The 23,508-nt window shown below is 54.4% G+C and overlaps 1 protein-coding gene across 3 annotated transcripts; it reads right to left on the reverse strand.

The window, feature by feature from the left end:
* Window positions 1-15,218: 15,218 nt before the first annotated feature.
* LOC100731358 (uncharacterized) lies at window positions 15,219-20,787 on the reverse strand. Of its 3 annotated transcripts, XM_013147097.3 has the most exons (7): window positions 20,458-20,787; window positions 19,393-19,476; window positions 18,702-18,790; window positions 18,045-18,230; window positions 17,093-17,230; window positions 16,777-16,969; window positions 15,219-16,264 (listed from the first exon to the last, which is right to left on the reverse strand). In XM_013147097.3, the coding sequence occupies exons 1-7, from the start codon at window positions 20,657-20,659 to the stop codon at window positions 15,981-15,983; spliced, it is 1,176 nt and encodes a 391-aa protein (XP_013002551.1). In that variant the 5' UTR covers window positions 20,660-20,787; the 3' UTR covers window positions 15,219-15,980. The 3 variants fall into 3 exon arrangements, with proteins under 3 accessions (XP_013002551.1, XP_013002552.1, XP_013002553.1); XM_013147098.3 differs by lacking the exon at window positions 18,045-18,230; XM_013147099.3 differs by lacking the exons at window positions 18,045-18,230; window positions 18,702-18,790 and having other exon boundaries at window positions 17,093-17,304.
* Between the last annotated feature and the right edge of the window lie 2,721 nt (window positions 20,788-23,508).

A 23,508-nucleotide genomic window follows, 5' to 3' on the forward strand; every position in this document is an offset into this window, starting at 1 on the left:
AAGGTTTCTGCTCCTTAGGGAAGGCGAACACCAACCTTTTGAAGTTGGGTATTTAGCTGATTTTCATTTTCTGTGAGTCGCACCCGCAGTTGTACTGCCTGAGCATCCGGTGCCGCCCATGCTCATGGTGGCGGTGTCTTTCTCTTGGGTAGCTTTCAGTCTGTTAAATCCTGGACTTGCCAGCAGGTGAGGGATGGGTGCGGAGGCGGGAGGGCAGTGTCTCCGAGATTGGACCTGGCCGGGGAGGGGGCTCAGTGCCCATGGAGGTAGTTTCTGTTTCCAGCTGTGGTGCTTCCAACACTGTGTAACCTGCTGGCCTGTACTGGGCTGCCAGTTTGCCTGCTCCTCTTGTGTGTGTTTCCTGACAGGGCGATACAATAAACGAATTTAAAAAATAGACCACAAGACCTTTCTCTTTGGGGGAAACTGGTTTCATTTGATTTTTAAATTAGTGTTTATAGTGTTTACAGTTGTACAATTTAGTGACATTCAAGGGTTTGTTTTTGGTACCAGGAATCAAACTCAAGACCTCATACTTGCCAGGCAGGCACTGTGCCCCTGAGCTATGTCCCCAGCCCTGTCGATGTCCGCTCCCGGCCGGCAGGAAGGACACACGACAAAGTCTGGTAGTGGACAACCTTTTCTTTTTATTTTCCTTCTCCGTACAGCCTGCCCTGGGTTCTCCCAGCTGAAGCCTCCTCTGGTCCGCTCCCCGCGGCTCCTTTTGTGCTTCAGTCTGCCCCAAAGCCTCTACCGGTCCGCTCTCCGCAGCTCCTTTTGGGCTTTTACTTCTGGGCTTCTACCTGGCTTCTTCTTCCGCCCAGGGGTGGCACCGGTATATATACGGGTACAGTGTCCAATCATGTTAAAGTAAGCAAGGCAAGCTGATTGGCTAACATCATCAGTTGCCAGGCAGACTATATTGTTGAGCGGGTTGTTTACGCGGTAAGCAGGAAACTAACATATTCGATGGGAGGGGTAATCTACCTCAGGCTTTGCTCTTTACCACAGGCCGCACGTCCGCCGCGCAAGGCGAGCTATCACAGACGCGGCTCCCAACATCTCCCCCTATTTTATTTTTTATGAATGTGCGCATCGTAGCCCTTCCTGGACTGGGTGCAGAGGCTTATGCCCTATGTGTAGGTCCACCGTAGGTCCTTGGCTTAGACCCTGGTTGGCCATGCCATGGTCTGCCAAGGCCCTGAGGCCCTCGTCCTTTTTCTAGGGCCAGGCACAAACTGGACGGAACCTGGATGCACACAAGCTTGCACTCATTTCCTCTCCGTAAAGAAATCCCCTCGGAGAGAAATTTAGACCTGGGCAGCATCTAACAGTCCAGCGGCTTACGTGCAGGATGGGGTAGGGCCTGGCTTAGGTCGAGTCGTGCTGGGGAGGCACGCTCTTACCCATCATTGACTCACCTACCCTGCTGTGTATTGTCACCTTATGGAGGAGAATGAGGGATGCCCGCCATATCTAGACTCGGTCGTGGGCCAATTGAGCAAGCCATGCATATGCCTGAGGATCTTCTTGTCCATTTCGGGCTACCGCTATTTCTATTCATCTTATTGGTTGGTCTGTGATGGATCTCCGGTAGGGCAGGTCTGATCTTCAGTCGAGGGCTTTGTTGCCCGTGTCAGTCTCTCCGGTATCCACAGTGGTTCTCGTCCCGGTTCCTGTGGGAAAACACAAACCGCGCCTCGGTTCCAGCTGACCACTGGATCCGGGCCCATCCATTGTCCTGTCAGGACATCTTTCCACTTCACCCACCCTTTATGGTTGGGGGAAGGGTTGCAGTGCTCCACGGCTGGGGAGCGATTATCATTATTTAAATTTAAAAAATTGTGTGTGAATAGTGCCATGGATAATCGTGCCTTTGGGGCCAGGCCTTGGCCTACTCCCCCTTTTTGTTTTTGTAAAATTTCTTTGAGGCTTCTATGAGCCCTCTCAATGATTCCTTGACCTTGGGGATTGTATGGGATACCATGTTTTAATTGAACCTCCATCATTTTGCAGAACTCATTGAAGGCTTTGCCTATATAGGCTGGTCCATTATCAGTTTTTAATATTTTTGGTTTGCCCCATGCGGCCCAAGCTGCCAGGCAATGATTGATCACATTAGACACTTTTTCACCTGTTTCTGCTGTTGCGAATATGACGTGAGAACAGGTGTCTGTGGAAACATGAACATATTTAAGAGTCCCAAACTCCTGTATATGTGTGATGTCCATCTGCCAAACATCACCAGGGATCAAACCTCGAGGGTTTACTCCCATCGGTATGGCAGGTTTGTATGTGGCACAGGAGTCACATAGTCGCACGATATCTCGTGCATCTGCTCTAGAAACATGGAAATGGTTTGCTAGTGTCCTGGCATTAACATGAAACTTATCATGGAAGGCACGGGCTCGCTTGATTGGTGTTAGTAAGGTAAAAATCCATAACGGGCGAGTGGCAGTGTCAGCAGCCGCATTCCCCTGTGCCATGGGCCCCGGCAGGGATGTATGTGCTCTTATGTGGGTGGTGAAGACCTTATGGTGTCTGTTCTGAAGCAATGTCTGGATAGACAGGAACAGTCCAGCCACTGTGGAAGTGGATCTAATTAAACTGGCAGTCTCAAGCACTTGCATAGCATTGACCACATACCTAGAATCGGAGACAATGTTAATGGCTTCTGAGAACCGTTCAAGAATCATTTTAACGATCTGCAGTTCTACCACCTGAGGCTGATCTGGTTTAAATTGTATGGTAACCGGGGGCTTGCCTAGGATCACATAGGCGCCTATCCCCGTCTTGGAGCCATCTGTGTATATTGTAGTTGCTAGGACTAATGGCTCAGAGGCAGTAACCTTTGGAAAAATTATAGGGTGCTGAGTGACAAATGACAAGATAGGGTCTTTAGGGTATTGATTGTTTATATCCCCATGGAAAACACATCTCAGAATGGCCCAGGTATCTATGCAGGCAGCCAGGGTCTTGATCTGGCTGGCGGTATAGGGTACTCGGATGGCTTGTGGTCCTGAGCCAAAATGTTGGACAGCTCTATCATGCGCTTCAAGGGCCAATGAAGCGACTGCCTCCGGGTAATGCTCTATGACTTTTGCAGGTGAGACCTTAGGGTGTATCCACAGTAGTGGTCCTTTCTGCCAAATCACCGCTGTAGGCTGTAGACTAGTCTGTAGCAAACAGACATCAAAGGGTCGCCCTGGTTCAATTCTGTGTAAGGTAGCCCCACCTAAGGCTTTTTCCACTCTCTGTAAGGCAGCTCTTGCCTCAGGAGTGAGCCTCCTGTGGGAGGCTATATCTGGGTCTCCCTTCAGAAGGTCGAACAGGGGTTTGAGATCTGAATTTGGTATATGTAAATATGGCCTAATCCAATTAATGTCTCCCAATAGCTTTTGCATGTCATTTAGGGTCCTAACGCCATCCATCCTAATGGTGACCTTCTGCGGAGAGACTAGCATAGGGGAGATTCTCGCGCCTAAGTAGGTCACCATTTCTCCTCCCTGAATCTTGTCGGGGGCAACATGCAGATTAGCTTGTCTCAGGGCCTCGACCAACTGGCTGAGCATATTATTTAGCATGTCTGGGTCCCTGCCGCTGAGCAAAAGGTCGTCCATGTAATGTATACATCTTATCTTGGGAAAGGATTTTCGTAGGGGGGCCAGTAGGGAATCAAGGTAAATCTGACACATAGTGGGACTGTTGGCCATACCTTGGGGCAACGTTATCCACTCGTATCTGAGATCAGGGCTTTCTTGGTTAATGGTGGGCAAAGTAAAGGCGAACCTATCAGTGTCCTCTGGGTGCAGGGGAATTGAGAAGAAACAGTCTCTAAGGTCTATAACATAAACTGGCCAGGACTGAGGGATGGCTGAGAGAGCTGGCAGCCCCCTCTGGACCGCCCCCAGGGGCTGCATCTGCGCGTTGACCGCCCTTAGATCATGGAGCAGCCTCCACTTGCCAGACTTTTTCTTAATTATAAAAATGGGGGTGTTCCATGGGGAGGTTGACGGCTTAATATGTCCTAATCTAAGTTGTGTACTGACTATTTTTGACAAGGCTAATAGCTTCTCCTTAGGCAGGGGCCACTGAGGTACCCAAACCGGATCATTTGATTTCCAGGTGATTTTGATCGAAGTGGGTAGGAGAGCTTCTTCAGCGGCCCCTAAGAAAAACCCAATCCTTGCCTACCTTTTTTGTTTTCTACTGGTATTGGGGATGTCCGACCCTGCAGGGCATTGCCCAAGCCTTTGTCGGGGGTATATCCCTGGTTCCTGAGTATATCCTTAGCCTGGGGGGAGCAGTTTGACGTAAGCGTGACATCCATCTGAGTGAGGATGTCCCTTCCCCATAGAGACACTGGCAACTGCAACACAAACGGTTGGAAATGGCCCTGATGACCCTCCTCATCGCACCAGAGCAGGGTTGAAGCACTAACCTGAGGAGCTGACACCATCCCCAGGCCCTGCAGCGTGTTATCTGCAGTGTTGGTGGGCCAGTTGGAAGGCCAATCCTTTCTGGAGATAATGGAACGGTCAGCTCCTGTGTCTAGGAGCCCTGTTATATTCTTGCCATTGACCTTAAGTGAGAGCATGGGCCTTTTACCAAGTGTCATATGGAGTCCCTCAAAGACTTCCCCTGAGGAACCGAAACCTTGACTTTCTCTAATTTTCTGCTTTGAGGGAAATCTCTTGTGGAGACTGGGGAGCAGCAAGAGCTGCGCTATCTTGTCTCCTTTATTGATTACCATAGTATCCACAAGAGATTGAACCATAATTTTAATATGTCTTGTGTAGTCTGAGTCTATGACCCCTGGGACTACTGTGAGACCCCGAAGGGCCGTGGAGGATCTCCCGATCACCAGACCCACGGAATTTTTGGGTAACGGTCCCTTAAAGGTGGTTTCAACCACTTGAACACCCATATCAGGCACTAATATAAGTCCTGAGGCGACACTGAGGTCTACACCTGCTGACCCAGGGGTGGCCCTTGTTGAAGGCTGCCACCCTGAGCTGTCCTGTCTCTGGGGCGGGGGCCCGCCTGTGAAGGGGGCCCCCTCTGGCCGTTTTTTGGCTCTCTAGCATCTTGTCCACAAATACGGTTGCCCTGAGCATCAAAGACCGACCTACACTCCTCAGCTTTGTGTGATCCCTTTTTGCATCGCCCACAAACATATGGTTCTTCATTCCTAGGGCGAGGCCTAGCATCTGCATTGTTTGGGCAATGACGTTTAATGTGTCCTGGCTCCCCGCAGGCAAAACACCCTTTAGCCTTACATTCCCCTTCTAACCCGCGAGGTCCCCTCTGCTGTACAGCCGCGGCCAGGAGAGCAGCCACTCCCGAGTTGGAGAGCGGCCCCCCTATCTCTCTGCATATCCTAATCCAGGCGTTGAGATCCTTGTTCTTATGAGGAGCTATCGCTGCCTTGCACTCCTTTGTACATTGCTCAAAAATCAGCTGTCTTACCAGCGGTTGAGCCACTCCCGGATCAGGAAATATCTTATCGGCAGCATCTTGCATTCGGGCCACAAAGTCAACAAATGGCTCTGTGGTACCCTGAATTATTTTTGAAAGACACAAGGAGGCTGTTCCGGCACCACTTACCTGTTTCCAGGCGCGGAGCCCTATGGCATTGATTTGTTCATAGACAGCGCCGGGGAACTGGGTCTGGTCATCAGCGTGCCGACCTTCTCCCATAAGCATTTCCTTGTTCCACTCCCGGTTTCCCCGATTGGCGTTTCTCTCAGCCTGCTCTGCAGAGAACTCTGCGTACCAGGCTCGCCAATCCAGGTAACTGCCCGAGGGCAGACACGCCTTTGCCAGCTGAATCCAGTCCGCGGGGGTGAGGGGCACAGAAGACAGATTCTCCAGCATGGCAATGGTGTAAGGCGCAGTCGGCCCAAAGGTTGTAACTGCAGTTTTAAGTTCTCTAATCTGCTTTATCTCAAAAGGCTCCCATACATTGCGTCCCTGGCCCATAGCTACTTGTACAGGAAATATCCCGTAGGGGCCACTATCTATCCCAGGTGGATGTACCTCATGAGACAAGCGTCCCCCCTGCCAAAGCCGCCTGTAAAAATACCGACCCGCCGGCGGCGGAGCATAAGACAGCGGCCGTGATTGGGCGGAAAATGGGGGCCCGTGCATCACTTCCTGTTCTGGCGAAAGGGGAGAGAGCTCCCAGGCGGCCGCCTCGTGGCGAGGAATCGCCTCCGGAAACGGCCCCCAAGGTGGGGCGGAAGGCTTCGCCTCCCTCTCGCGCCGGGGAGCGCTCAGGAGCTCTCTACTCCTCCGCAGACCAGGTTGAGCAGAGCGCAATTCGCGGGGCAACGCTGGAAAAGAACCCTGCGACTCCTTATTGAGCGATTTAGGCTCCTGACAGCTGGTCTCTTTGGCCTCCTTGCCATTCAACTTTCCCTCGTCCTCGGAGTCAGACGACTCCGAGGCTAGAGCCCCGTCCTCCTCCTTAGCATCCTTGTTCCCCTTGACGGACCCCTCTCGGGAGCTCCCTGACTGGGCCTGCTCAGATACCCTGCGTACTTTTGTAAGCTCTTGAGAGCTTTCTCCACAACCACCCTCGCTCTTAGTGTTGCTACCTAACATGTTTCCCATCTTTTAATATGTTACTCACCGCGTGAGGCCCAAGGAATCCGCCACTTACGCGTGAGCCTGAGGGGAGTCTAAAAGCCCTGTAGGTGCGCGCCACCCAGAGCCCAGGCTTATCCCCAACTCACCTGTCTCGCAGCTCTGTACTGGAGCGTTGTCCACTTCCACGTCTCGGGGGTGATCAGTCCCCGTGCGGGCCTCCAAATGTCGATGTCCGCTCCCGGCCGGCAGGAAGGACACACGACAAAGTCTGGTAGTGGACAACCTTTTCTTTTTATTTTCCTTCTCCGTACAGCCTGCCCTGGGTTCTCCCAGCTGAAGCCTCCTCTGGTCCGCTCCCTGCGGCTCCTTTTGTGCTTCAGTCTGCCCCAAAGCCTCTACCGGTCCGCTCTCCGCGGCTCCTTTTGGGCTTTTACTTCTGGGCTTCTACCTGGCTTCTTCTTCCGCCCAGGGGTGGCACCGGTATATATACGGGTACAGTGTCCAATCATGTTAAAGTAAGCAAGGCAAGCTGATTGGCTAACATCATCAGTTGCCAGGCAGACTATATTGTTGAGCGGGTTGTTTACGCGGTAAGCAGGAAACTAACATATTCGATGGGAGGGGTAATCTACCTCAGGCTTTGCTCTTTACCACAGGCCGCACGTCCGCTGCGCAAGGCGAGCTATCACAGACGCGGCTCCCAACACAGCCCCACATTTGAGTTTTGTTTGTCTTTCAGTTTTCTGAGACACGGTCTCTCTATGCAATTTAGGCTGGCCTTGAACTCACCATGTAACCCACACTGGCCTCAAATTTGTGGCGATCCTCCTGCCTCAGCCTCCCAAGTGCTGGGATTACGGATGTGCGCCACCACACCCAGCTACCTTTGAGTTTCAGCCCTCGTGGGCTAACTGGAGTTGGAAGAAGCCTGGTAAAAATGCTGCTGGGAGCCTCCTGTTCTGGCTGCCCCTTCACGTGATGCTGGTTCCCGACCTTGGCTGGCTGCTGGGAGTTCAGTTTCTTCATGTGTCACCCGTGCTACCTCCCTTGGTTGTCTTTTCCCCCCTGTTCTTTTTTTGTAGAGACATGATTTTTGTGTGTGTGTGTGATGAGGGGGGGAATTGACAGCCCCCTCGGTGCTCACAGTGGTTTTCTTGTTTTGTTGGGATTATTGTTTCATAGAACAGCACAAATAACAGTTCATCATTAAGGCAGCCTAAGCCCCTGGAGAGACCATGGGGTCTCCGTGGCTGGCTTGGGATGAGGCCAGGCAGCAGGAGATGCCAAGAAGCACAGCTGTAGTTCTGCCCGAGGAGCATGCAGGGGCCTGAATCCTTTGTAAACTGCTGGCCTCGTGCTGTGGCCGCTCAGCTGCTGCAGCAGGAAGCCTGATGCTAAGATGACGGGTTTGGTGTCACCAGCCGGCAGCCTCAGAAGGTCATCTTGGTGCCGTTTCTAACTGGGCTGCAGCCCTTGCTGGGCTTTCAGCGGTGACCAGAGAGGGCTAGGAATCCTGGTGGAGAAGCTGTCAGCCTGGGCTCGCCCATGAGGGTACTGGAGCACAGTGTCCTCCCTCTAAGTGTAGGGATGACCAAGGTGGCTTTTGTTAGGAGAAAAGCCACTGTCACCTGCGTACTGGCCTGGCTCCTTGCTGTTCAAATGCGTGCCTTGATTCTGGCCTTTACAGAATGGCCTGTGAAGCAGCCAGGAAACTGTTTCTGCCTGTTCCTTCACCCCAGCAGCGATGCGGGCCTATGCCTTTGTCAGTCTGTGTAGGCTGCTGCTAAGCCCGCCGTCCCCTGCTGGAACCTGACCATGCATGTTCCCTAAGCGTTTGTCATCAGACCTGAGTGCCCACTAATGAATGAAAGCTAAATCAATCCCTGTTAAAGCCTCGGCCTTTGTCCAAAGGCAGTGGCCAGGACTCCTGACATGAGTCAGGCTGTCAGTCAGCATGGGGTCTGAGGAGGGCCAGGCTGTGGGCTGGAGTCACTTCACAAGCTTCCAGGCGGAGTTCTGAGAGCAGGGTGCAGCCCCACAGGCAGGCCTGGGAATCCACACCCTTCACTGCCTGCAGGAAGTGGGGGCCACAGGATGCTGTGATAAACAGCCCTACAGGCTGAGGACTATGGAGCCACTAGTGGGTGACTGAAACAGGCAGAGAGGCAGCTGAGTCTGATGTGATGTCTCCTCTGGGCTCAGCCTGCAGTGCTCGTGTGTCCTCTGATGGGTGCGCCCCAACTGGGGACTTGACCTCGGGGCTGCTCCCACCTGATCCCTGAGTTTCCACATTCTCAGGTATCTCCTCCCGTGCCCACTGATTGTGAGGTGCACACCCAAAAATTGAAGTCCAGAGAGATCTGTGTTTTATGCTGTGCCCACAGATTTTCTTTCTTTTTTAAAAGGTCTTCCTAAGTAGCTCAGGCTGGCCTTGAGCTCAGTAATCTTCGCACCTGCTGGGATGACAGATTTACGCTGCTGCCATGCCCAGCTCTCTTCTCTTCTGATACAATGGGAAGATAAAGGCCGACAATGACCTAAGCAGGCTAGGTGTAGCATGAGTGACCAAGAAAGTCTGTTAACTGAATCACAGACACTCTTGTATGGCTGGGAGGACCAGAGAGGGCACAGCACCAGGGCCTTCTGCCTGCCGCCCTAGCCTGCGAGGCCCAGCAGGTGTGGGCAGCCAGGGAGGCCGAGTCCAGCCTCACAAACCTGCAAGTGCTACCTGGGGGTGTGACCACTGTCAGCCTCTGCCCCATCACCTGAAGGATACTGGCTGGGGGTAGGCAACCCCCAGAGCATGTTTCAGCCCCTCACTTCTACCTCTTGAAAACCCTTCCGGATGCTGGGTTTTGGTAAGACCAGCATCCTGCACCCCAAGGGGGGAACTAGCTTCACAAAGTCTCAGTGACTTTTTAGGTGTGGTCATTCAGTAAGGTTCGTTTTCTTTTGGGAACAATGTCCAGGGGCAGTGAAGTCAGTTGTGTCGCCCATGGTGGGCTGTTCAGAGAGTGATTTGGCCCACCCTCATCTCAGGGCGCCCTCGCTGGGTTCCAAGAGGCTCCATTAGTCAGGAGAAAGTCTGGGTCCATAGCAGGCCGGTTATAGGGTAGAGAATGAGATAACAGATGGTCCTAAAGCAGTGCCTCTTTAGATGGGCTGAGCGTCATCTGGACCCATCTGTAGGGAAGCCCCTTGGCAGAGGTCATCAAATGGTCCTTAAGGACTGGTGCCAGCAGCCTAATTGGCCGCTGCAGCTGTACATCTGGTTTAAACTTGGACCCCAGGCCTGAAAGCAGGCTGGTTGGACTAAGCCTTCTCCCCTCGTGGCGGCCTGAGAAAGTAGGCGCCCTTCCCTGCCTCTCTAGAGATGTGTTGGTCGGATGCCTCTCATGGGAGCCTCTGTCTTGGTAGCTCAGCCTAGCACTTGCTGGTCACGGGCTCTCACTGCAGTATACTGTCCTGCATGAGCCGCACTGGGTACAGTTATGGAGCTCCAGGCTGAGAGCAGTGGTGTACATCAATTTGTCACTGTAGCACCAGTTACTTGGAGGCTGAGACAGGAAGATTACAAATTCAGGGCCAGATTTAGACCCTGCCTCAAAATTGAAAGGGCTGGAGGTGTAGCTCGGTGCAGGTCCTTAGGTGCTTTAGTCCAGGTACTACAAAAGAAAACCAAAACGAAAGTCCTTTCAAAGCAGTTCGGCTCAAGGGCGAGAACCTTACTGAAGTGTCTGGCAGACTTCCTCTAGTTTTCCCTTAAAAGTGGCCTGTTCACATCTGTTTTGTTCTGTGTGAGACAGGGCTTGCTGTGTACTCCAGGCTGGCCTCGAACTCACAGTCCTCATCTCAGCTGTTCTGATCTTATATACACACAGGAGGAGGCTTCAACCCAAACGAGGCAACACTGACCCTTTCATTGCTTTACTGTGGAGTGACAGCTATGTGCTCACGGTCCTTTCCCCAGCTGCCATCAGGTTAGCTCTGATGGCCCTGAGAACTGTGAGCTCAGCTCCTGGCCCTTCTCGTGCTCCCAGACCGTCTCGAGGAGGCTCAGGGTCAGGGGCAGGCCACTGGCACAGCAGTGCAGGGCCAGGCAGTAGCAGTGTGAGGAGGGGCATCAGAGTCCTTGACGGTGTCCCCAGCTGGGCGCCCAGACTGACTTGCATGGTGCCGTGGCTGACTGTGTGCCGGGCTAACCTGAATGTCCCCAGGGGCTCTGCAGCCCTGTCTGCACAGGTGAGACGTCAGAGACTAAGTTTCCAGACTCTCCAAGGCAGAAGAGACCCAAGTTCCCTGCACTTTACCTGGGTGGCTGTTCTGAAGGTGGACTGTGCCCCCAAAGGAGCAGCCCCGAGTAACCCTGGTCATGTGGGGCCAGGCCTGAGCTGGGTCTAGTGTCTCACAGCAGCTTTACTTCCATGGCCATGGCAGCAAGGCCCACCAGGGCTGGGGCCGTCTCCTGGGCAGTGCTGCCTTTCTCCCCACGGGGCGCTGGACTCTTTGGGAGACCTCCTTGAGGGGTGGGGGGGCTCCTCGGTTTTGATCACAAACCAGTGAGACCCACACAAAATCAAGGTCTCCTCAAGGATGAAATCAGAAGTGATCAATGTCAGCTATGACCTAGGAGAATCAAGGGTCTGAAATTCAACTAAGAGGACATTGGGGAGCCACTGAGAGGAGAAACTGGGTTGGGGATGTACCCAGGAAGGCCTGTGGTGACAGGAAGCCTTTGCTGTGAGTAGAAGGTGCCAGTGCGGGCAGAGGGACTGGAGGGCACTGGTGCCACTGGCAGTCGGGAACTCAAGAGGGGCAAGGACCTGAGCTCAGCTGGCTTGAGACCCCCTTGCTCAAGGTCTAAGTGGGGTGCACATCTGTCTCAGGACCCAGTCGCAGGCCCTGGTGGGGGTCTGCTGTGAGGAGCAGAGCAGAGGGCTCAGAGGCAGGAAGGTCCCCCCAGAGGGACGCTCCTGAGCCCAATTCACCCTCTCATTAGTGCTGTAGGAAGGGGTAGGGAGTCAAGGGGTCCCTTCCCTGAGACAGGACTGTGGAGGACAACAGGCCTGCAGGATACAGTGCACTGTACGTGTCCAGCAGACTGAGAGGCAGCCCGGAGATGGAATTCAGGAGGTCTGGGGTGGGAGAGAGGTTGCTGCGAGCATCGCTTGGTTCCTCGTCCTCCAGAAGAGTTGGGGGGGTGAAAGGGGCTCCCAGCTTAGGGGTGTATTCTGTACCTTACTGCTCAGGTGATGGGAGGCAACTGGAGTTTGGAGAGGAGCAGCCCTGACCTCAGGTGAGGCTGTGCCACCTGCCTCTGCACCTCATCTCCCCATCCTGTTTGGCTTCACGTCATTCCCCAAATTCAGTCCATTGCTGCCCAACTGTGTGGTGGGAGCACAAGTGGATCTGTTTGCAATGGGGGCTGTGGGGTGAGCCCCCAAACCTCAGAGTTCACCACCTTAGTGTGAGCCCCTCCTGCCTTCCTGACCTCAGGGACAAGGAGGGGACCGGAGGGACCAGAGTGAGGCTCATCAGTGTGGACCAGGAGAGGGCACAGGTGCAGAGGTGCCTGTGAGGCCCTGAATGCATGGGTCCCCAAGGCTCTGTCTTCAGGACCCCTGGGAGTGGCTCCCCTGTCCCCTCTCCCCAGGTGCCCTGCCCTGGCAGCGGTCAGTACCTATGCCAGCTACTCACACCTGGCCTTCTTGGGGAGGTCCCGCCAGTAGTGTACAGCACATGCAGGGCACGTGATCCCCTTCAGCTGTGCTTCTGCCCTGGCCTGGCTCCTCTCCTGTGCACCATCACCTACCCTCTCAGCCTGAGCCTGGCACCCTGGCTCTGTGGTCTTCTGAGTCCCAGGGGTAGCAGGGTAGGGGGCTGCTGGGTCCCCTCCCATATGCCCAGGGGTCACTGGTCATGCTGGAGCCTGGGGTAGGGTGCAGAACAGCCCATGTGAGCGCTCAGCAACTCCCTGGCTCACTTCCTCTTAGAAATAAAGGAAATCACTGGATTTTGGGCTGCGCTCTGTGAGCTGTTTCTGGTTCCTGGCGCTCAGAGGTGCCCTGGCCTCTTGGGGGTGTGGCTGCGCTGCCCTTATCAGTCCTGCTGTGCCCCTTTCCTAGGCACCTGGGACTGTCCTGGGAGAGGGCTAGGGCTCCCTGAGCTTCCTGTTTTCTAGCCCCACAGCCCTGCACGTGGTTACCACTCAGCCCGTCACTGAGGGGAGGCTGAGGCCCAGACGGTACCCAGGCACCCTGCAGATGGTCCCCCCCCAGGCCTTTGTCCTTCCACTCCCTGTGGCAGGGTTGGTGGCAAAGGGTGAGAACTGGGTCCAGGCCCCTTGTTTGTAGGTACAGAGAGGCCTTGCTGGTTTGCAGGCAGGTGAGTCCCTCTCCTTGCTGCTTCTGGGCTCTATCTGTCCTTGATCTGGGGTGGTCATGTTCCTGCTGGCCCCATAGCTGCTTCCTCTGGGTATCTGGGCAACCTCAGCTGGCAGATGTGGGCATCCCGAGGAGAGTGTTTGGGGCCATGCCTCATCTGCTGGAGGTGGCCTAGAAAAGGACTTAGCCTGAGCTGAGGCTGCAAGGGCCAGGCTGGGCCTAGAATTTTGATGGCAGACATTTTTTTTTTTTTTTTTTTTGAGGTAGAGCTCAGGTTGGTCATGAACTAATTGTGTAGCCTAGGCTGGCTTTGAGTTCACAGCCCTCCTGCCTCAACCTTCTGAATGTTTGGGATACAGGCATGCACCACTGCCTCCCAGACTCAGCTGCAGACTTCCTGGGCAGAAGACAGAAGCCCAGCCCTTGGCTGGTCCAAGAGTGAGACCTGTGTGGACAGGTTGGGCTTGCTGCGTTGTCTCTTCCCCTTTAGGTTGGGGAGACTCATTTTTGTCAATTCTATCAGTGGCTGTAGGACGGGGAAAGGGGACCCAGGGGCTGTGTAGTGCCTGTCAGCCCAGACAGCCCCGTTTCAGGTGTGGAGTGTTCCTGAACTCAGAGCCGTATGCTGGGGAGGGTGCACCCCGTGAGGCTCTTCCCCATCTTCCTTTATTGGTCGCATGAAGCTTCTGGGGACACGGGGAGAGGTGGCACAATTTTGGTAGGGCCCATGGAGGACAGAGCTGGGGATGAGAGGTGCTCCCCTTCCTGCACGTGTTTGCCACTCCATGCAGGATCATTTCTGTTTTGTTTTGCTTTGGGCACCAGGAATTGAACTCAGGACCTCAGGCTTGCCAGGCAGGTGCCATGCTGCTGAGCTCCATCTCCGACCCCACACAGGAACTCTGTGCAGTGCGCCCTTGCATAAATCTGCTTGTGCCAGGTACAGTACAAGCCCATTGTTTTTCTCTTAGGATTTTTCAGAATAGGTAGCACATGCCAATGCTTCACAAACTCTACCAGGGAAAGGGTCACCAGCTGCATGACCCCTCGCAGGGGTCAGGCACACAGGTGTCCGTGTGCACCCAGTGATGCCATCTGCAGGTGCATGCCTGCTTCTTATTCCCAGGCCAGCAGGGGCGGCAGGCCCTGGCCCTCCTAGCTTAAGGGGACTGGTTTAGGGCCTCTCCCCTGCCGTCCTCTGGGCATCTGCCGCACTGAGTCTGGGCTGGCCTGGGTGTCCTGGCAGCTCCTTCCTCAGTCTCTCTGTTGCTGGCCTGGGAGTGGGGGGCAGTGATCTTGCCCACAGAGACAGCCATCAAGGCCTCTACCTGCAGCCAGCCCCACAGGCCAGCTGGGGATGAGGGTGGCACTGTGGAAGACATGGCGTGAACTAGCTGGTCTGCAGCCAGGACTCAGCTGAGCCATTCCTTAGCCCTGAGCCCACAGAAACTACGAGAACTAACAATGATTATTGTGCTAAGAGGCTGCTGCTTGGGAGAACCTGTTACCCAGCAGTGGGTAAGCAACCCCATGCCTGTCTGTCCGTGTGTGTTCCAGATACAGCAGCACAGGAGAGGTGAGTGGCAGGTGAAGAGGTGCTGGCCTTCTTTTGATCCCTGACTTATCAGCCCCTCGAGCACAGGAGAGCAGTTTGGGAGGCCTGGGGAGCCCCCAGTTCCTGGGTCTCCAGAGTGCAGATCTGGGTTCTTCCCTGGAGCACTAGGACAGTGGGAGGGTCCCCTGCTGCAGTGCCCTGATTTTCTCCTGCTGCACTCACCGTAGCCCAAGACGTCACCACGCAGCTGTCTCCCACTCCCGTGCCTCTAGCAGTCTCTGGAGCAACATGCGAGCACTTCCTGCAGCTGCCTGGGCACCTCCATTTAGGGTCTCGACATGGTACTCCTAAGCTGAAGCTGCTATTCCGGAGAAAGCCAGGCTCCTGGATTCCCATGAGAGGCTTGCTAGGCACTGAGGTGACACTGCTGTAGTTTGAATCTTAGGTGTCCCCCAAAGGTCTGTGCCTGGGCCCAAAGCAACAGAGCTGAATGGTCATGGGCTAAGACCTCCACAACTTAAAGCCACAGTGAACTTACTTTGTAATTTATCTCCTGTAATTGTTATGGTGATAGAAAGCTAACATGGACCTCCCTTCTAAACACACACACACACACACACACACACACACACACACACAGATTCATTTATCTACATACATGTCCAGAATGAAATATACACAGACATTAATGGTGATTATTCCAGGATGATAAAAATACAAGTAATTTTTATTCTTTTTCTACCATTAAAAACAATCCATAAGACAAGCTGGGCATGGTAGCACATGCCTGTAATCCTAATACTTGGGAGGCTGAGGCAGGAGGATCCCGATGAGTTCAAGACCAGCCTGAACTACATCTTGAGACTCTGCCTCAAAACAAAAAACAAATACATACACTAAACAATGATCTGTGCTCCCTGTCTGATTTTTGATCAGTCTACCAGGAAGTTATCATCAATTTGGTTACTCCCTTCGAAATACCAACTTTGGGTCTGTTTATCGAGATATATCTTCTCCTGACTTGCTGCCCACATCACTAATTGTCTCTTCAGCTGTGTCTCACCTGCTATCAGGCCCATCCACTGAGGTCTTAATTTATTATGATTTTGTTTCTAAAATTTCCATGGAGTCATTTTACAGTTTCAAGTTCTGTTAAATTTTTAACTTGCCTTGAAATTCCTTAAATATTTTACTTTAAGTCCTATATCTCATAACTGCATTATCCTCATCACCTACAAGTCTGTTTGGTATTTTGCCTTGATTTTTGGTTGCATCTTATCTGACCCTATGCCTGGTTATTTCCGACCAAGTGGGGATGTCACCCAGGAATCATGGCAGAGAAACCTGGGGCTTGGACGGAGTCACCTCCCCCAGAGGTTGACCTTTACTTCTGGCAGGCTACTGTGCCACACCTCTCTCCGTTTTGGTCCCAGCCAGGACACGGGCCTTGCTCAGAGCTCCAGCTGCCTCAGCACAAATTCCCACTTCCTCAGGGCGAGGTCAGTGTCCTCGGTGGAGACGCCACGGTGCCACACGGCACGCACTGACCGTTCTGTCCAGGGAAACAGCAGCACACGCACAGCATGACCAGTCTGTGCCACCTCCTCGGGGCTCACAGTCTGCAGGCGCTGGCACAGCTCCGTGGGTGACGGCCCATCCACCCGCACTAGCACCATGTTGGTCTCCACAGTGGCAGGATCCACAAAGCAGATGGGCGACGCCAGGTCTCGGAGACCTAGACCAGGTCCTGCAGTGAGCAGACCCCACAGGCGACCCCAGCACCCCACTTTGGCCCCTGCTGCCTGGAACTGTCACTTGGGGAAAGCAAAGAGCAGCCCAGCAGTACAAGAGAAAAGAATGGCCCTGAATTCTGACATGGCCTGTGGGGTCGCACAGATTTGATGGCTAATTTAGCTCTGATTTCTCGTCAGTGAAGTGGGGACATTATGAGATTGTTGTGAGGATTCAACTATGGGGTGAAAGATGCACATTCAGGCTCCACACTCTGCTGGGTCTGCAGAGGCCCTGGGTCCTGACTCCAAGGAGTGTGTGCTGGTATCAGACGCTGCATGGATGGGGTCTGGGAGGCAGACCTGCAGACTCGGTGCTAAGCCAACACCCTAAGGCTTCAACACCCTTCAGGGCTATGGACTTGTGGGGATCTGGGCCCTGTTGTGAAGGAATCCCCCACACCACCAGGTGCAAGTCCAGGGGCAAAGGGAAGTAAGGGCGAGGGCAGGGCGGCACCTTTGGCGAATCTCTGCGCATTCCCATGGTCCTGCAGCAGTATCTCCTTGGCGTCAGCAAGGCCCACCAGGGCTGCGGCAGCCAGCACCCCAGACTGGTGCATGCCCCCGCCCAGGGCTTTCCGGAAGCGCCAGGCTTCTTCAATGAAGTCCTTGGGGCCTCCTATTAGGGCACCCAGTGGTGCACCCAAGCCCTGGGGAAGAGGAGAAACTCTTGCTGCCCCATTCATAGCATTGGGCTGGGGAGGGGCAGCTGCAGTGGCACCTGGAGCCCAGAGACCCAACTCTGCCTCCCAGGGTGTCCAGGGTGTCCCTACCTTGGAGAAACAGAAAGACACAGAGTCACAGTGCTCCACAATGCGGGCAGGGGGCATGTGCAGAGCCACTGCTGCATTCATCAGCCGGGCCCCATCCAGGTGGACGCGGGCCCCGTAGGTCCTGGCCAGGAGGTGCACCTGGGGTGAAGAGCAGGCAGGGGTCAGCGAGGCCAGGCCCAGGGAGGATGGGCTCGAGAGGCTCCTGAGTGTGGCTGCAGGAGGAATCATCAGGGGTCTGGAGTCAGGAGCCTGCTTTGGTAGTCAGCTATGGGTATGCGGAACCTGAGCAGTCCTGTGTTGTGGCCTGAGCTGTGGTGCTGTCCTCCCTAGAAGGGACTGATGGCAAACATGTCAGCTCCTCGGGGTGGATGGATGTACCCACAGGCACATGGTGCCAAGGTGGAGCCCAAGGCTTCGCACGTGCTAGGCCAGTGCTCTTGCAGTGCTATGGCCTCAGCCACGACTCTTCTCTATCACACATTCTGACCCAGGTGGAGGGCATCAACGTCTCACCTCTGGTAACCCACATGACATGTTATAAGGGGTCTCCAGGGTCCCCACTGAGGCAGAAGCACGAGGTTGGTTAGTAGGCAGCTGAGCGTGCTCACATGGAAGCAGCAGATCTCTGACCCTGCAGCCCCCTCGCCTCATAGGCTGAGCAAAGGACCAGAACCTGCAGTGTCTCACAGCCTCACCAGGGCCGTGGTGCTGTGGTCATGCTCTTGGTGACTCTCAGCAGGCTGTGAGAGCACATGTGACACCTCTGCTCTTGGTGAGTCTAGGGACTAGGGGTCCTAAACTGGAGCAGTTATTCCCTCTACATCTTCAGCCTCAAGCTGGCACGTGTCCCTCTGTGATGGTGACAGGTGACAGAGGACGTGACACAGAGCAGCTAGCTGTCTTAGGTGGGGCTCAGAGGGCAGCTGTGGGCGGGTGGGGGTAGCAGGCCTACCTGGCGGAGGTAGTCAATGGGCAGGACCCGGCCTCCCGAGCTGCTGTGTGTGTTCTCCATGCATACAAGCTCACAGACAGGGTGGTAGGGGCTCCCATGGCCCCGAGCAAGCACCCTCTCCAGCTCAGCCAGGTCCAGCATGCCGTGCGGCAGGTCTGGGAGTGGGTGGGAGAGCACCCCAGCAAGCTGAGGGTTGGGGAATGGTAGGGGTCAGGTAGGCCCAGGGGTCCTGCGGCAGAGACCTCCGAGACTGTACCCGCTTCGCCCCAGCTTGGGTCTTGGCCCTTTCTCTGTGCCTCTGGATGTGATGTCCTAGCTAAGGGCCCCTTTTCTGTGGATACTTGTCAGGCAGTCTTCCAGCTCCTCATCCCCAGTGCCAGTGTTCCGAGTACCCACTAGGGGGTAGCAGGGGCCAAAGATACCAAGCCCTGGGCAGAAACAACAGCCCAGTGTCCCTGGGGCCAGGCTGGGCCACTGCTGCCCCCAAGTGGTAAATCTGAGAGCCGCTGCCCCTCTCTCCTCCCTGAGCAGCTTCTGTGTGCCTTTTTCACCCCTCTGCGAGGCCTAGTTGGCACCTGGGAAGCAGGTTTCCACTTGAGCACCCTGCACTGGCTAGAGGTTGTCCAGGGCCCCAGGGGAACAGTACCTGGTCCTTACCTGGGCCAACCCGCCCTGCTCATAGACCTGGAGGTGGCACTCCTGCCCGAGGAGGACCTGGGAGCCCCGGCGCCGGCAGTGACCCATCACTGAGACAGACGGGAGGAGGGGAGAACTTGGCATTGATTCTGCGGGCCCATCTGCCCTGCTCGTCGTGGCTAGGGCGAGCTGCAGGGTCACAGCAAGCTCACCAGTCTCTCACACTCAGGGGGAAACTGCTCCTTTAAGACATCTTAGCACAGGCTGGAAACCCATCACCTTAAATACACAACTGTGGGCTGGCCACACTGTAAACAACAGGCCGCACATGACTTGTACCTAGCCTGTGGCCCATTTGCAGATCAGCACGTGCAGGAAGATGCCAGGCTCGGTGCCAGTCCTTGGGGACAGGCGGCCCAGGGCACCCTGAGAAACAGTGATGCTGCTACACAAGGTGAGGCAGGAAGAAAGAAGCCACCGGAAGGCCTGAAGGGGAGAGACGCTGCACTTACAGGAATGGGGCGCCAGGGCTGTGTGCTGAGGGCACCCTAGGGAGGAAGAGCTGGGGAGCCGCAGAAACCTGCTGACCTCAAACCCTCCCCACCTCCTGCCAGGTGGCAAGCAGGCAGACCGAACAGAAATCCAGAAATGCCGCTCCAGAATGGGCACGGAGGTGTACAGGGTGCACATAGGATCCGGGAGGCAAACTCACCAGCAATGAGGTTGGCCATAGTGTTGGTGGGCACAAACAGAGTCTGTTCCACCCCAAGCAGCTCTGCAGTCTTCTCCTGTAGCTCTGGGGGAGGTAGTGGGGTGGGCCAGGGAAGGCGGCATCAACGACTGCAGGCAGAGAGGCTGCAGGCTGGCCACACTGGGGCACCGCTCACAGCGCGTCCTTAGAATGCCCTGGCCAAGGCTGTGGCAAGTGGCTCATGAGCAGGGCTGGGCCCCAGTCTGCCAGCTGCAAAGCCGGTCAGCAACCACATATGTGGGTCCAAAGGTCCCTCAAGTCAACCCTCTGCAGCCTGCCTCTTCCTGCATCATGGTCCTCCCCACACCAGGTCCCCAAAACTTTCTTGTGGTTTGAACCCCCCATCCCGAGACACCCAGCTGGGACACTTCCTTTCCCATCAGTCCTGCCAGGTGGGGCCCTGTGGTTTTGCTGCTGACTTCCTCTCTGGGTCGGAAGGGAAGCATTGGGAGGCACATGGGGCACAGCAGAGTGCAGCTGGAGGACAAGTGGGGCTCCCGCTTTAAAGCCTGCGGTGGTCCCCCTCTCCGACTGTGGCATCAAACCCAGCATTCTTGGGGTGACACTCAAGGCCGGTGTGACCTGGCATCTGTCCACCCCCACCCCGTTGGTGACAGCGATGCCCCCTCCACACTGCAGCCACATTCTCCACCTGTACCCTGGAGCTTCCCATGCCTTTGGGCGGGCTCTTCACGGAGGGCGCCCCTCCCTGTGAGCCATGAGCAGACAGCCCTACCCTCTGGTCCCCAAAGCACCCTCCACAGACTGCTGTCAACCCGAGCACCGCCTCGGCGCTGATTTATTTACGCTCTAGTGGGAGTGGCCGGGTGCCTGCGTTTCTGACAGGGTTTGGGCGGTGGGCCAGATGGAAGAGGAGGCAAAGCCTGGCCTGCGACGGAGCCCCTTCAGGGCCAGCTGCGCCACACACGCCTCCCCAACCCCACCCCGTCACCCTCTCGCCAGCACCACGGACAGCGTCCCGGGTCGCCTGCGTGACCCCTGCCTAGGGCCTGCGCGGCCGCTCACCGCGGACCGTCGGGTCCTCGCCGTAGTCATCGTCCCCCACGACTGCCTCGGCCATGGCGCGCCTCATGGCCGGCCTGGGCGTGGTCACTGTGTCGCTGCGCAGGTCCACCACGTGGGCCAGGACCCCCGCCCGGCTCCCGGACCACCGCGTCCAGGTCGCCCCGAGCCCTACAGTCGCGGCCCGGGCCAGTGTACGGAGCATGGCGGAGGCAGCGCTGGTCTTCCCGCTCCGCTGAGAGCGGCTAACCCTTCCCCTGCCAGCAGGTGCCCACTCGGAGCCTTAGGTCCCTGCTTCCAGGCTTCCCTGACCTAGGACACAGTTCGGGGGCCCGAGGCATGCTAGGAGTTGTAGTTCGAACCTTGTGGCGGGGACATAGGAAAGCCAGGCGGTGCCCGCGGCATGCTGGGAGTTGTAGTCCCTATTTCGTCATGGCGGAGGCTAAACCTACTGGAGATGCTGGAGCATTTCAGTTTTTTTTTTTTCAACTAAGATACTTTAATAGCTCTAATTAAAGTGCATGTTGAATTGAAAACTGAAAACAAATATACGAAACAGTTAATAAGCCTCTATTGAAAGCAATAAAAGGCTCTATTAGGCCAAATAAACTAGGTTCTGTGGTTTCCCCAAGATAAATTTAACAGCTCCAGCTTCTTCACAGTTTATTAAAATACGAAAGAAAAAAATAGAGGTTGTGTTTTTCAGATGGGAAATTGGATGCTTGCAGGCTCAGGGAAGAAGCTGCTTTACACAAGGAGATGAGTGTGCTCTAGGGCCTTGAGTCTGGAGTGGACCTGTCACCAGACAAGGTCCTGGGAGGTCCCTGAGGTGAGGGACCTCAACTCACCCCAGCTGCAGGGCAGGTTGTAGGGTCACTGTCTTATGTCACAACAAATAATTACCAGACAATCACTGAGATGCATTAGAAAAGTTTATTAGGGCCAGGTGTGATGGTGCACACTGTAATCCCAGCATTTAGGAGGCTGAGGCATGAGGGTCACCACAAGTTCAAGGCCAGCCTGGGCTAATAATGAATTCAAGGCCATATTAAAGAAATACATAGTAAGACCTTGTTTTTAAAAAAAGATTTATTAGGCAGAATTTTTGAAATATACACTCAACATAAAATGTGGGTCCTCCAGAAGGGTACATTTGTGATCTGCGACAGGGGCTTTTAGTTGGTCCTGGGGGTGTTCTTAAGAAGGCTGATCTAGTATGTGTGTTTCCACTGTCTGTCAGGATACCCATTTCATGGGCCAGGTTAGACAGCAGACCATTTCCGTGTCTCTGAGACAGATGCCTGAGATCAGGTGCTTCCTGGAGGATGGAGGTCTGTGGCAGGAAGAAGGCAGGCTCAGTTTTTACAAGCTTATTGTATGTTTAAGACCCTTAGACATTTTTTTTGAAGTTTCCTGGAAGGGAAAATGGCATTGTAACTTTGGGTAACTTTGTGTCTTGAAGGTGCAGTTTTTTTTCCCCTTAAAGATACAATTTGCAAGTTTTGAATTTCCTTATCTCCTCTCTACCTTTCTTTATGTCTCATGTCCTACCTCCCAGCTTGCCAGTGCTCCTGGGAATGAGACTTGGACTTCTGGCCACCACATTCAAGTGGCCCTGATGGGACAGACAGGAAGTGACTGACTCTCACGCTTCCCACATTGGCCAGAAGGGTGATGTGGCTGTAGTGCCCCTTCCCTCTGGTCTCCCTTTACTCCTCCTTCCCCCTCCATCGGGCTGGGACACTTTTCTTCATTATCCTCCCTGCTGTCGAGCTGCCACTCCTCCCTCCAACATGAGAGAGCCACACTGTGGGGTTCCTCCCCCACCCCAGATGCTGCTGTCACCTTTTTGATGAGGGCGAGGGGGCACCCTGGTGTGGCTAAGGTCAGGAAGGGATCTGGACTCACTTATGTACCCAGGCTTCACAGCAAGGCTGCCAGAGAATCCCCTGGTTCCTCTCCTGCCCTCACCCACACAGGCATGTGGCTGCTACCTAAGCAGCACAGCCAAGCCAGTGCTCAGGTGTTATGGTTTGTGTCCAGATGTCCCCGCAAAGACTCATGCAGGCATGGGGTGGGCTTCTGTAATTTGTGATTGATTCATAGTCCAATGTTGGGATTGTGGGTATAAGTGCTGCACCCACCCTAGGCTGATTACTTCCATACAATATAAGGGATAGAAAGAGTTTTCCACTGCCAGGAACTGTTGCCCCTCTGTCATATGCCACCCTGCCTTGGTGCCAGCTGATTAGGAACTGAAATTCCCACAAACTATAAGTTAAATAAACCTTTCCATCCAGAATTTTGGGTGTTGAGTGTTTTGTTTCAGCAAAAACAATGAGGGAAAAGTAAGCAAGACAGAATTTTTGGTGCCAGAGAAGTGGGTTGATGCTACGACTCTATCAGACCATGTGATTCTAGAGCCTTTGGGAATGGCTTGTGGGAAGAATTTGGAAATGTTTGGAGGTGTTTCCTGAAGGAGTAGAGCTGGAATACCTTAGGCTATTCTGCCTGGGAGTTTCTGGTCAGACTCAGAAGATCAGAGGGCTGATAGAAAGCCTGTAGATAAAGACCAGGTCAAGGAGATTTCTGCTGGGAAGAAAGATTGCATTAGTTATTGGAGCTCAGATGATGTGTGTTATGGCTTGGCAAAAAGTTTGTCAGTATTTGGCTGCTCTCCAGAGATTTTGCCTGAGACTTAGATTAAGGGTGATGGACTGATTAATCTGGCAGAAGAAATTTCAAGGCAGTCAAATGTTGAGGCAGTGCATGGCTATTGTTGGGGGCTTTTTGCTAGATTTATGTTACAAATCAAGAGCAAAGAGCCCAGCAGGATGATTTAAAATGTGAGTTTGGCCAGAAAGGAAGTGTCATAAAGCTGTGGACAGCAAGGATAGAGCTGAGATTTTGATTGCTGAGAAAGAACAGGAGAACAGAAAAGGTGTCTGAGGGCATCACAAGCAGCAGCAAGTCGCTACCCTTTGCAGCCCTCAAAACTGCAAAGTGGAAGCCCTTGCTTTGAGGAGAAAGCTGCAGAGCCTCAAGTTCCAGAAC

This window comes from Cavia porcellus, unplaced genomic scaffold (genome assembly GCF_034190915.1).
Source record: "Cavia porcellus strain 051 isolate PalLab524CR breed Dunkin Hartley unplaced genomic scaffold, mCavPor4.1 scaffold_32, whole genome shotgun sequence".
Lineage (NCBI taxonomy): Eukaryota > Metazoa > Chordata > Mammalia > Rodentia > Caviidae > Cavia > Cavia porcellus.